Source organism: Drosophila yakuba, chromosome 2R, assembly GCF_016746365.2.
Source record: "Drosophila yakuba strain Tai18E2 chromosome 2R, Prin_Dyak_Tai18E2_2.1, whole genome shotgun sequence".
Lineage (NCBI taxonomy): Eukaryota > Metazoa > Arthropoda > Insecta > Diptera > Drosophilidae > Drosophila > Drosophila yakuba.
In genome coordinates, this window is record NC_052528.2 from 7640674 (window position 1) to 7653104 (window position 12431).

Here is a 12431-nt window from a genome sequence, read left to right on the forward strand (position 1 = left end):
TGTCAGCTACACTCACTTGAAATACACGGCCAAGTCAGTGGACAAAATGGCATCCTCCAATACCCTAATGACCCGACAGTAGTCATCGGAGGAGAGATTGGCCAGAATTTGATTTCCAGGACTGTTCAGGATCATTAGGCACTGATCAAAGTGATGATGTTCCATGGTGGAGGTTGAGTACAGTTGCGCCAATGGCGACGAGGCTCTAAAAAGGAATGTTAAATTAAGAAATGTAACTTTATACTAACTTTTCTATACTCACTTAATCTGGAAGGAGTTGTTGGTCCCCCGATGGTCGAGATCATGACACAGGCAGCCAATAATAAGCGCCAAGCATTCGATTTCCCCAAAGATCTTCCACCATTGTGTGGTCTGCAGTAAGAAATGAATATAAAATAAATTACACAAATAAAATATAATTTTATTTCCTGCTTACAGTCAGAATGGCAAACATCATCTGGGCCACATTGAAGGCGTGACGCCAGTTGTGATAGGTAACATTGCGATAGTTTTTCTTAACACTCAACAGCCATCGGCAAAGAACTTCATAGTCGATATGAAAGCGTTCTACAAAGTCGAGATCCAAAAACATGCGCAGGCAAGCCTAAAGAAATCGGATTAGATATTTGTTTCACATTTTGAGAATGATATTTGAGCTCACCTTTAATGTATCATCATCTTCAAAGTGTATGTCATCGAACTTAAAGTCATGTAGTCGAAAATGTACAGCTGAAGGCACTCGAAGGCGCTAAAAAATGATTTTAATTCATTATTTCAACAAGCATAAGATGTTCAAAAAGAAAAAACATCTCAAATAAATTAGTTCGATTTGCTTCCGACTCTTGAAATGAATACTAAAATGGGCGTTTTAAAAGTTTTATAATTTTTTTTTTTTTTACTAATCATAATCCAATTATCATTGGATTAAATATTGTTGCATCGCTGAAGGGGTTTAAAATTTAAATCCTCAAACTTTTGCTTGCATTTACTTTCCAAACCACAAACAAACCAGCACGTGCCCAAAACGAAGCTGCCTCCAAGAAAAGAAATAAAAGCAAAATCTCCCACTGGACCTTCATCTGTTTGCTGTCAGCGAATGTAAATGGTGCTATATTAGCCACCAAAGCTGAGAAGTTTATCAAAATTTCTGACATTTTTCCGCCAAGGCACCCAGAAGAGTGCGAGAAGGAAAAACCCAACCAGAGGGCAGCTGCGGACCGGAAAAAGGGTTTTCCCAGCTAAATGGCATAAGCGTCGCTCCGCCTTCGTGTGATGCAGGAACAAAGCCTAGTATGGCATAATTTTAATTAAAATTAATAACCCAGCATCTTTGTCTGGCTGGCAACTAGACAGGCGGTCATAATTTTCCCAGCATAATTACAGAGTGAGTCCGGCGATGAAGAGCGAGCAGCGTGGAGTCGCACGATTCAGTAGAAAAGTTTCTTTTTGTCATACTTGTGCGAACAAACTAATTACAACTGTCAACACGTTGAAGCTTTTTTCGCGGGGGCAGAGGAGGACAGAGGAGCTTGCCTAAGGCAAACCGACAGCTTGTTGCTGCTGTTTCTGTCACACAGAAATAATAAACGAATAAAAACCGTGAAGCTAAAGCAGCAACAGACAGCAGGCACAGGGAAGCACCCAAAGCGGGCATCCGGCAGGACACATTAATTTATGGCTCAGCGTAAAAATTAAGAGACCGAACTAGTGGACGGGACGACCTCTTGGCCTCCGGCAAATTAAGTGAGTGCAAATAAAATTAAGTATTTCACTGGCCTCCGAGCTACGACACCCGGGAGGGCAATTTAATCCGGAACGAACTACGAGAGTAGAGTGCAATAAGAAGCACCAAACCAAAAGAAGCAACCAAACCGAAACTCAACTCACCCGCAGTCGATGAGCCTCGTCCATGGTGGCCGATGCGTGGTAGCTGAGCACCTCCAGGGTGACACTCTGCTTGGCCATTGCCACAATGGCCTTCTCGTACATGTGCGTGTTGTGGATGCCCATGCCGCAGAAGATGGCGAACGCCTCCACGAAGTTCTCGTCGTTCTTGGTGAAGTCCTGGGGGAATGGGAAAGCAGTTTAAAAAATGCAGCACGCGATTGAGTCTTAATATGCTTAAAATATAGCTTTTATAGCTAGACACTTGTCGTTTGACTTATTAGAGCTCGAATTTGAAAATTTAAAAAAATGAGCATGATTGCAGCACAACTACTAAAAACCGTGGTATACTTACCAACTCATTGAACTTGTTGATCAACTGAATAACACCAATAATCTGTCCCAGCGAGTTCTTGATGGCCATGCAGAGAATAGATCGGTGCTTAAAGCAGGAGCTCTCGTCCACACTCGCATCGAATCGATCGTCCTCGTAGGCATTGGGCACATTTACGGTTTCCCCGGTGGTGGCCACATGTCCGGTGATGCCAATGTTGATGGGAAACCGCGACTCGTAGGGGCTGGTGCGGGAAGTGGCTTCCTCCTCGCTCAGGTCATTCGCCTCGAAGTCAAAGACCCGCGAGAAGCTGCCCTTGTCCGCCTCGTGGACCAGGAGGATCTGGACCCGCTGGCACTGGATGAGACTCTGCATGTGGGTGAGAATGCGGAAGACCATGTGCTCTATGGTGCTCTGCTCCTCGAAGATCATGCGTGCCAGATCCAGGAGCACTTGATTCCGCTTGATCTCCAGTTGAGATTTCTCATACAGCTGTGCATTCCGCAGTCCAATGCCACAGAATTGAAGATACGAGGAAAAGACCTGATGGGGATTACCGCAAAGGATTAACATGGCTCAAGCAACAGAAAATAGCAGAGTAGAGCTTGCAAAACGCCATAAAAATTATGAGAGAGTCCCCCACTGGCATCACACATTGGATAATCCCTTATGGCATTTTGCCTGACATTCTGCTAAGCTTTCTTAACAAGTTTCCCCTTTGTTGAATAATGAATGCAATTTGCCACGGCAGTGGGTGCAGCTCTTATGCGGCTTTATTCGGAACAAAAGAAACCATCAAACTGCCCCGTCATGCGATCTCCACATGGCCCCATTCGCCCCCATTTCCGCATTTACCCCTCAGCCCGAAAGCATCTACTCTTCCCATTCCCGTCCAGTCCACTCACCTTTTCATCGATTTCGGAGAAGCACTCGCCATTCATTTTGTTGATGACCTGCGCCACGCCAATCACATCCCCGGATGAATCCTTGATGGGCATGCAGAGCAAGGCCTTCGTCCGATAGCCGGTCAGCGAGTCAATTTCACAATTGAATCGCTCGTCCTGTGGGGGCGGAAATTGGGGAAAAGAAATTAATTTGCGCACGAATTAGTATCTCATTTAAATGAGTTTCCGTTGTTAACTTAAGCTCTGTGTTCGTAAGCCTTTACAAATGGTTCTAGCATGGGTACTTGGGTATATTTGGAAGAATTCGTAACTCGTTTCCGTTATTTTGTGATGCTAATATAAATAATCTCAATTTAATTTGCCAATATCTAATACATCTAATAAAAAGAAAATTAATAGTTCAAATATTTGAGCAACAAAGTTCAAATTATTATTACTATTTTATTGCAAAAGTAAAATTAGTGTTTTTAGCAGTAAGCTCAATCCATTTAGGCTGATTTTCATCACATTTCTAGATTATTATCTGAATAGATGAATTTCTTAAAATAATACAAATACGTATCTCCCTTTTACACCAACTAACACTGAGTATGTTCCGTATCTATCAATCATTCCATCCCATTCCATTGTTGGCCCTGCTATTTTTATCCCACTTGGCACACATTCCCCATGATCTATCTGCCTTTCTTCCCTTTCCTCCAAAAATTGGGAGGTTATCAGATTCCAGACGCCTCGGACCGTCGCTGCCGGCTGACAACTGTTTGGCCAGCCATTTAGCCGAGTCAAAAGTCCGCTGGGATCGACCGAAAGATCTGCACCCGAGCGGAACTGGTGTGGCTAACCATAATGCGCCTCATTCGCACCGAGAAACCTTTGGTCGCGCTGTCTGGTACCAAAAAGTGTCAAATTTAGGCCTTGATTAATTGTGCTAACAATCTGAATCTGGATGTGGAGATCTGCGGGGTACAAGCGATCTGTCTGTGCGTCACGTATTTGCGGTAAGTTTATCTAGGCGCTTAGGAGGCGCAATTGTTATCTTTAGCCGAGCGGCTTAAAGTCGAAAAGAGAACAGTCGAAAACAAGCATTGGGACTCCATATCTGGGTGATATAACATGCCTAACACGGCCTTGTCTTGGCGTAAGATTAATTACGCTCCAATTGGCAGACAGGCCGAAGAAAAACTGCCGAAAAAATAGGAAAATGTGGCAGCGGCCATGGCGGAAGCTGGGAAATGTGAAAAGTGCTGGCGATGGCGATGGCGATGGCCACCGAGTTCACTGCGCAATATTGAAAACTTAAAGAGCAGCACACTAATATACTCGTACACACACACATACAGACACACAGTGGATTGGTATCTGCCACCATAAATCTTACAATCGAATGAATAATCTGCAACTCTCGCAGCCGAGCTTGATTTATGACCCAGTTGGCATTCAAATTTGTCAAATTTCCCTCAAGATAGTACTACTTGCTCGGTACTGACCTGGTAAGCATCTGGTATGTTGACGGGCTCCCCGCTTTCGGCCACATGCCCGGCGATTCCCGTGCCCCAAGCCACCCGTACTTCGTCCTGCTGCTCCATTTCCTCCACGGTGCTCCGGGGGCACACATCGAACAGCTTCGAGACGAGGCATCTGCAGGAGAAAGGGAGTCCAAAGTTGAAAATTATAAATTGTGTTGCAGGCGGCAACTATCGTCTATTGTCATCGGACACAATGCAAACTTTTCCTATTCCACTGAGAGGAAAAATAATAATGGTGTTTTCCAAAAGGTTATGAACAGAATGACATCAGCTTGCTGAGTTGCTCGATAATTAAGACAGGCGAAAATTGCCAAACTTTTAATTAGGCCATAGTTTATTAAACCGAAAATGCAGTCGCAAACATATTATTGATTCCCAATTGAACCATTTCTTTCTCAGTGCCTCGCCTACTTTTCCAGCTTTCCTGCTGCTTTTCTTTGGCTTTAAAAAGTTTTTACCCAACAGAATGCATTTGCCAAATGCGCGTGCAGACAATTGCAATTAGTGTTGGCAGAAAATGGCGTCATACGATGCATACAAAATGGCTGACGTGCCCCACTGACCCCCTCGCTGCAGGTTGCTGCCGGGTTATGGCATTTATGGCACGGTTTTTGAGGGGAAAGAAGACACAGCTTCCACGCAACGCACTCATAAAATGCCAAAAATAAATGCCATAAAAATGTTGCCAAGACAAAGTTGAAGCTGCGCTCCTGCTCTATCCACAATGTCCACAAAAATGCAGCGATATGAAGTCATCAACAAATGGTTGAAAATAGCTAACGCGAAGGACTGGAGCAACTGGCTGATTGCTTTATAATGCGACTGATTTGTGATAGATGGCTGTCGTTATTTGAGCTCTCCTTACCAACTGGCGATGAACTGAGTATTTTACAAATTTACAAGCTTGCACTTTAGGATTTTTCAGAAAGGTTACAATAGGATTACCAGGGAAGTAACAAATGTACATCAGTAAATATTATTTTTTTTTGATAAACAAAGTTTTTACTCGGTTAATAAAACATTAATTTGTACTTGTATATGCTAGCTTCGCTTACTTTTTAAGTCCATCAGGTCCGTTGCAACGTCCTTGCACCAGGAACAGAGATCCGCGATCGGCATTCAGCAGAATGGAAACGTTCTGGAGTATCTTGTGGCACAAAGTGCGCACCTCGAGCTCGTTGCAAATGTCCTTCACCTGGAAGCGATAAACAGCACAGTCCGGTTATTTACACGACTGATAAGCAGTTGCATTTGAAAAGAAAGGGAGCCGTGGAGAAATACAGACTGTGACTGACGTCTTTGGAGTGTTTGCCGATAACAGCGTCAATGGGCCGACAAACAAACTCGTTTGCGGAACTCAACAAATAGTCATTGACGAGCTATCGAGATTCGCGCGAACCTTCAATTCGATATCTAATGGTTAGGCATTCTGAGGAAGTTTTACTCATTCACTCACTCAATGAGCAGCGAATAACTTTTATATAAACGAATGCGTCACGATATTTCTGAATCAATTGCGCTTTTGAATCATGGGTGTACTAATACAACAACACTCACCAGCTCGAAAATCAACTCCTTCTCGTCCAGCTGCTTGAGCTCGTTGCGTGACAACCGCTGTGGTCGCTGGTGGCAATGATAATAGGGATACGGATGGCCATTTCCCGCTCCACCGCTGCCACCCAGCCCGGGTGCTCCCCCCGCTCCACCGGCGCCACCGGTGCTGCCCAAGCTGCTGCTCCCAACGGCCCCGCCCGCCTGGTAATGACTGTGCTGGCTGTGGTGCAGATGGGCATGGTTTTGGTGGTGCTGTTGATGGTGATACTGATACTGTCCGGCCACGACGCCACCGACATTCTGCAGATTGCTGCAGCTGCCGCCCACGCCGCCGTTGTCCATCGGCGGGCCAATGCTCAAGAATGTGGGCGTGCCGTCAATTGTGTTGACAATCGGTTTCAGAAGTCCGCCGCGCTCAAACTCGTGGGCAGAGATTTTTCTAAAAGGATTTCAAAAATCATTAGTATCTTTGGAAATAGTATTTTTATTTTAAGGCTCGCAAAGCTTGCTGATAACGGTAATACGTTTGCTTTTCTATACTCACAAGCTATTATACAATGCTTTCAGCAAAAGTATAAATATTACTGCCTACTTGGGAAAACCGCCTATTTTTTTCAATTATTTTTCCTGTAAACGTATTCCCCCCTACATTTTCGGCATTGAAAGCGCTCAGTATTTAATTTTCGTAGCTCCAATTGAATCACTTACCGCACTGGTGTGGTGGCACCGGATCCACCACGCGAGGAGCTCGTCTGTCCGTTGGTGTGGGTGGGTGAGGTGCTGCTGACCACATCGTTGCCCGCCGAGGTGGCGTGGGAAACCAGCCAGGCATCCACCGTCTGACGTGTGGCCTTCCTGTGGGAAATAACCGGAAAAATTCAGTTAGTAAACGCGTTAAAACCTTATTAAAAATCGCAAATGAATAGCCGCTGGTCGACGCATTGGGCGCCGCGTTCCATATGCATGTGCCGCATAAAATTGTCTAATAAAATGCGAACTCATAAATATTCAGGCTGCGAGGCTACCCAGCATCAGCTGCTCCTGTTCCTCCCCAAAATGTGTCCTTTTGGACACGCGCTTTTGGCATAAAACCCCTAACAAACGCCACAAAACGTCGGGTAATCACAGCACACAACTCTTTGGGGAGGCGAGTGCGTGGAAATTAGGAAAATTTTGACATTCTACCATTGCCATCTTTTTTTTAACAGAAAATAAAACTAATAAATAAGAAGTAAAGAAATTAGAAATACATTGGCAAACTGACAAATTATAGGTTAAGCATGAAGTCAGCAATAAATGGTTTAAGGTCATTTTTTCAATGCTTAAATTTCTTTGTGATTTGCAGAAAAGCTGATACTCTCTCTTAAAGTTAACGAATAAACAAGGCAAAGAACCACCAAAATGGTTGAACTGTTTAGGACATGCGGCATATTCTTATGCAAAATACACACACAAGAGAATGAAGCCTTTTTCAGCCTCGTTTAATGACCGCCCCGCAGGCCAAAAAACCGGAGGAGCAGTGGAGCCGAGTACGTTGGCCGGCTCCGCTCGACCATGAAAATAAAGCCCAATTTATGCTTTTAGTTGTTAGTGATTTTTATTATGTGTCATAGGCAACGGACGTCCCTTAACCCGCTTTGCTGCCGGGCTGCCGGGCTGCCGGGCTGCCCTGAATGTCCTGCTGTGGCAAAGGCAATTTCCGGTTTATGGCGGAAACGAGCCATCCACGCCCATGGCCAAATCCCCACCAACCCCATCGGCAAACCCGATTGTTTGGCGTGCGGCTGTGTCAACCGACAATGCAGTTTCAAATTTAAGAATTTATCCCGTCGATGGACAAAATAGATTATTGGCTCGATGGGTTCATCGAAAACGCTTGTACGCAGATGCAATTTATGTCCCTTCAAGGATTAGGCTAGTTCTCCGTCTGTCTTGGCTAACAGAAGAGTATTCGATTGCCTGTCGGCAAGTTGCAGCTTAAAAGCTGTCTATATTGCAAGCAAACCAAATTTGATTTCACGAATTATTTCCAAACTACTGAATTGGTACTCAATGCATAAAGAGTGTGAAACCTCGACTTGCCTTATAAAATAATCCTGTACAAATTCCTGATTCTCATCCAGCCAGGCCTCCATCCGCGCGTGCTCCGGATCGTAGGGTCTGTGGTGCTGGGGCGAGTTGGCCTGGTGGTGATAGTGATGCTGGTACTGGTACTGGTACTGGTACGGCTGATGCACCTGGTACTGCTGCTGTGGCTGCGGCGTGGCCGACGTCTGGACTCCGCCGCCGGAGGAGGGGGATCCGTTGGAGGAGGAGGGCGGGGCTGCTCCGGAGTGGCTCAGCGGCTGATAGTGGGCGGGGAGTGGCTGTTGCTGGGCGAGGGGCAGGGGGACACCGGCGTGGCGCGTGGCGATGAGCAGCGAGTGCTCGCTGGATCCGTAGCCGCCGTACCCCGTGCCCCCCTGCTCCGTGTTCATCCTGCCAGTCGGCTGGAACTGGAGCGGCGTCGTCGCTGGCTCCTCAATGCTCCGCAGGTGCAGGCCTGCAACGAGGAAGGAGTAATGGAATATTAAATACTTGATGCGCACTGTTCGGACATATGAAAGTAATAGATCTTATTACTCATATATACTTATTATTATAACTAACACTTAGGTACTTATATAAATTGTAAATATTTGTTTAAGCTGACTTTTTCCATCGTGTGTAATTTGCCTGCTGCATGTGTCGACAGTTTTATGAGCTTTTGCCCTTGACGCACCATTTGCATTGCAAATGGGTCATATCCTTTAGGGGAAGTCACACTTGGTACGTGACCGTGGACACGCCTCTCTGCACGTCGCTGGCAACTGACATGGCTTTTTTCGCCGCTTTCCTGATGCGTTCTTTTCAATTTCAGCAGTTCGGCTGTGAGAGCAAATCACATAAATTTGTTCAATAGCTTTTTCAGCTCATCAATTTGAAGCTGTTCCTGACTCTTCGAACAATTAAGTGTCAAGTAGCGACTTTTAAGGGACTTCACTGAGACACAAAGTGTTCACACACAGCTGTGTGCATATGTATGTAACACATGGCAAACGCGGCGTATACGTAACGCCTTACAATAAATAACATTGGCAGTTGGGGCCCCCCAAAGTGTTTCAGTTAACATTAACCGGAAATATTGGCAATTTCCTTGAAATATTGACTCCGTGTGGGCACGCTGCAAAGTGTCTGGCGTCAGTAATGCCAGCATTGAGCGCCTGATTAAGTGCTAAAAATAGATATAAATACGACAACGAGTAACACACTGATACATGTCTCAAGGATGCGATAAAAGGAATTCTGCCACATTTCCTCCTCTCTCTCGCCCCATTTTTTGAGGTCCCAGTTTGTGTCCCAGTTATTTATTCTATTGAAAATATGATTTATGTGCTGCTTTTCGACTTACACAAAAGAAATAAACAAACGACTTGTTCCTGTCGCTTGACAATTCGACTTTCGGGCTTAGCTGGTATACGATAAATGCCAAGGATATTCCGGTTGCTTAAATACGTTAGATGAGTCTATTTTTGGCTAGATTGCAAACGGAAATATTTTGTAAAGACAGGCACCCTGTCTTTAATACACAACCTTTTGGGAAGTTCCTTATTTACATAGAATGAATATTTTAATGTTTTATCCTTTTTTGCGGGCAAAGAAAACATGTTTTCCACATTTATTACAAGCTTCAAATCTATTTTATGTTTGTGATACAAATAATTTATATGTTTAACATACGGGTTCGAAGATATGTGAGGTTTTTTCTTTTTAATGGAATTTACACCAGTTAAAATTTTATGCTATCATTCTTTTCCTGAGGGTCCCTTCGCTGTGCCATTTAAAATTCACTTTAATATTAATTTCAGCTTTTCCCCCATGATTTGTGCCCCCAAGAAATTCCCTGTGCAGACATAAATTTCCATGTTAAGCATCTGCAAGGTCTCCCACTCTCCTGAGTTGTAGATACTTTTCGTTGGTCTTTCGCTTCTAAGCTTGCCAATAAGTTGAAAGTCGGCTACTTAGTGCTGCAGTGGGGGATTTATGTAGATGGAATGGCTAGAACACCACACACATGCCACCCATGTAGTGCAGCCTCTGAGGAAGGAAATTTAATCTTTTAAGCTGCATTTGCCTTGCACACAGCCAACATCCAGCATGCAACATGCTTAAGCTGCTGCAAAACATTTGGCACAGAGCAGGAGCACTTTGCCACTCCCCGTTGAATTTCTTTGGCCATTTCCTGCACTCGAAGTCAAATGACAACTTGACAGAGTCGTGTGGGAGGGCTTCTGTGGCACCCATTTTCCAAGTTTCCCATTTTCCCGCCGCCGCCAACACTTTGCTGCGGTTTGATGCGTCAGCTTTATGTAAGACATTCATATAGCCCCTCAACCAACATCCAACCCCGAATCCCTCTCCGCCACCTTCCTCTGAGTCGGGCGAATGGCAAATTTTTATACAACATTTGTAATGGAATTTTACTTTTAGCAGGAACATGCAAGGATCAAGAGTTCTCGGCGATATGACCACAAATTTAGTACTCTTCATCGTGGGATGGAAGTTATTTGATTACCATTCACAGGCAAATGGCAATAAGTTTACGGTAGTGCTAAAAATTGTCAATACATTAGGAATGTTGTGGTGCAGAGATAATGTTGATTTCATTTATTTTCTTTGCGATGGAAACACAATAATTATTTTCTACTTCTGAATAATTAAAATGGCGCCCTACCAGGCATAAGCAAATGACATAACCATAGTTTTTATTAACTGATTTCTGTTCCCGTTCTTAGCGACAATATTATACTACCCGAACCTAACACATAGGGTATGATTACCACATACAATACGTACAATATATCTGCACACACTCGCTGGCATACACGAGCCAGTGTGTAAATGGCATTGTTGCTTTCGAGTGCAGCCAAATGCAAATTGAAAGTTGGCAAATGTGCAAAAGAGAACAATTTTTTGCTGCCATTCGGATCGATGTTGGGATGCTGAAAGGCGGAAAAACGTATAGCCGTGCACCGGAAGTTGAATAAGAAAAAGAAAAAGACCTTCTGGGCATGAAATAAGCATCGTTGTTCTTTCAGTACTTTGGTCTCTTTGGTGTTTTCCTGTTTGTTTGTTTGTTGGCTCGAAGTTTGTGTGACGAAATATTTATGCAAATGCGAGGCATGACCAAAACTTTCTTGCTTGCCACTTTCTCACCTGTTGTAGCTGGGATTATTTCAGAGTGATGCTGAATCTGAGGACTATGGGTTGGTGTTTGCTGCGGCTGCTGTTGCTGTTGTTGCTGCTGTTGCTGCTGTTGCTGCTGTTGTTGCTTGCTGTTTTTGTTCTTATTTTTGTAGCGACAACCACGAAATCGACACATACTTGCCGCTTGGCCCATGGGGCCCGCCAGCAATGCGAATGTTAAACCCTCCGTTTTAATGAATTGAATTTTGTCAAACTTGAGCAATTCAGCCGCGTAACGTAAATTGTATTTTGTGGCTGCAGTTGTCGTGGAAGTTGAGGAATCAATTTTGTTGATTTTGCTGCCGCCAAAAGGCCGCAGGATATCAGCCAATTGAAATTGTCGAATTTTCGATTAGTGTGCACACTTTTGCTGCGATCGCTCGTATTTCTCGTGCTTTTACTCTGTCTCACTTTCATAATAACTTATTTACTTTGTCAATTATTCAGTTAGGCGATAGGAAAAAGTTTCTGCCAAGACCTGTTGGAGTTTTGTTTTGAATAAATATGTTTCAGCATGACCCGAGTTCACGTGCTCCACGTGAACTTTGCAGACCAAAAGTTTTCCGCCCAACAATTTCGCAGAGTATCTCAAGAGTTTCCTGACCACTTTTCGTTTATCTCACTTTACTGCCAGTTTTTAAAGCCCTACGTTGCTGATTTTCCCATGTGTCGGCGAGAGCGAGTCGAAGCAATTCAATTAACGCGTTTGGGGTCGCCGCAGTCAATTGGCCAAGAACAGGGTCACAAGGGAGAGGGAAGAGGGAGCTCGCCTGACGGGCCGCCAATTGATGAACAAACAAGACTCCAAAATGTCGCGAGAAATTCGAGTGGCGACCCCATGAGACAGACGGTGCAGCACGGGTACACGTAGGCCATAGTAAAATGTCAGTTAAGTAAAATAAACATGGCCAAAGCGCCTGACATGGCTGAAACGTCAACAATGCTCAAAAGCCATAAGAAAAC

At 44.4% G+C, this 12431-nt stretch overlaps 1 protein-coding gene across 6 annotated transcripts in view; it reads right to left on the minus strand.

Annotated features, from left to right (window-relative positions):
* Positions 1 to 12431, minus strand: part of LOC6529585 (dual 3',5'-cyclic-AMP and -GMP phosphodiesterase 11) — a 56880-nt gene that overhangs the window by 2911 nt on the left and 41538 nt on the right. For 4 of the 6 annotated variants that reach the window (XM_039373199.1, XM_039373200.1, XM_039373201.1 and 1 more), the window contains 12 exons: positions 8286 to 8745; positions 6912 to 7058; positions 6207 to 6642; positions 5705 to 5844; positions 4611 to 4761; positions 3124 to 3279; positions 2240 to 2761; positions 1888 to 2064; positions 662 to 748; positions 437 to 604; positions 263 to 372; positions 17 to 205 (listed from right to left, as the gene is read on the minus strand). In XM_039373199.1, the coding sequence (XP_039229133.1) occupies positions 17 to 205; positions 263 to 372; positions 437 to 604; positions 662 to 748; positions 1888 to 2064; positions 2240 to 2761; positions 3124 to 3279; positions 4611 to 4761; positions 5705 to 5844; positions 6207 to 6642; positions 6912 to 7058; positions 8286 to 8745 (2743 nt within the window). Of the gene's footprint in view, positions 1 to 16; positions 206 to 262; positions 373 to 436; positions 605 to 661; positions 749 to 1887; positions 2065 to 2239; positions 2762 to 3123; positions 3280 to 4610; positions 4762 to 5704; positions 5845 to 6206; positions 6643 to 6911; positions 7059 to 8285; positions 8746 to 11438; positions 11871 to 12431 lie in introns of those variants that run through there. The other 2 variants (XM_039373198.2, XM_039373203.1) reach the window with 2 other exon arrangements.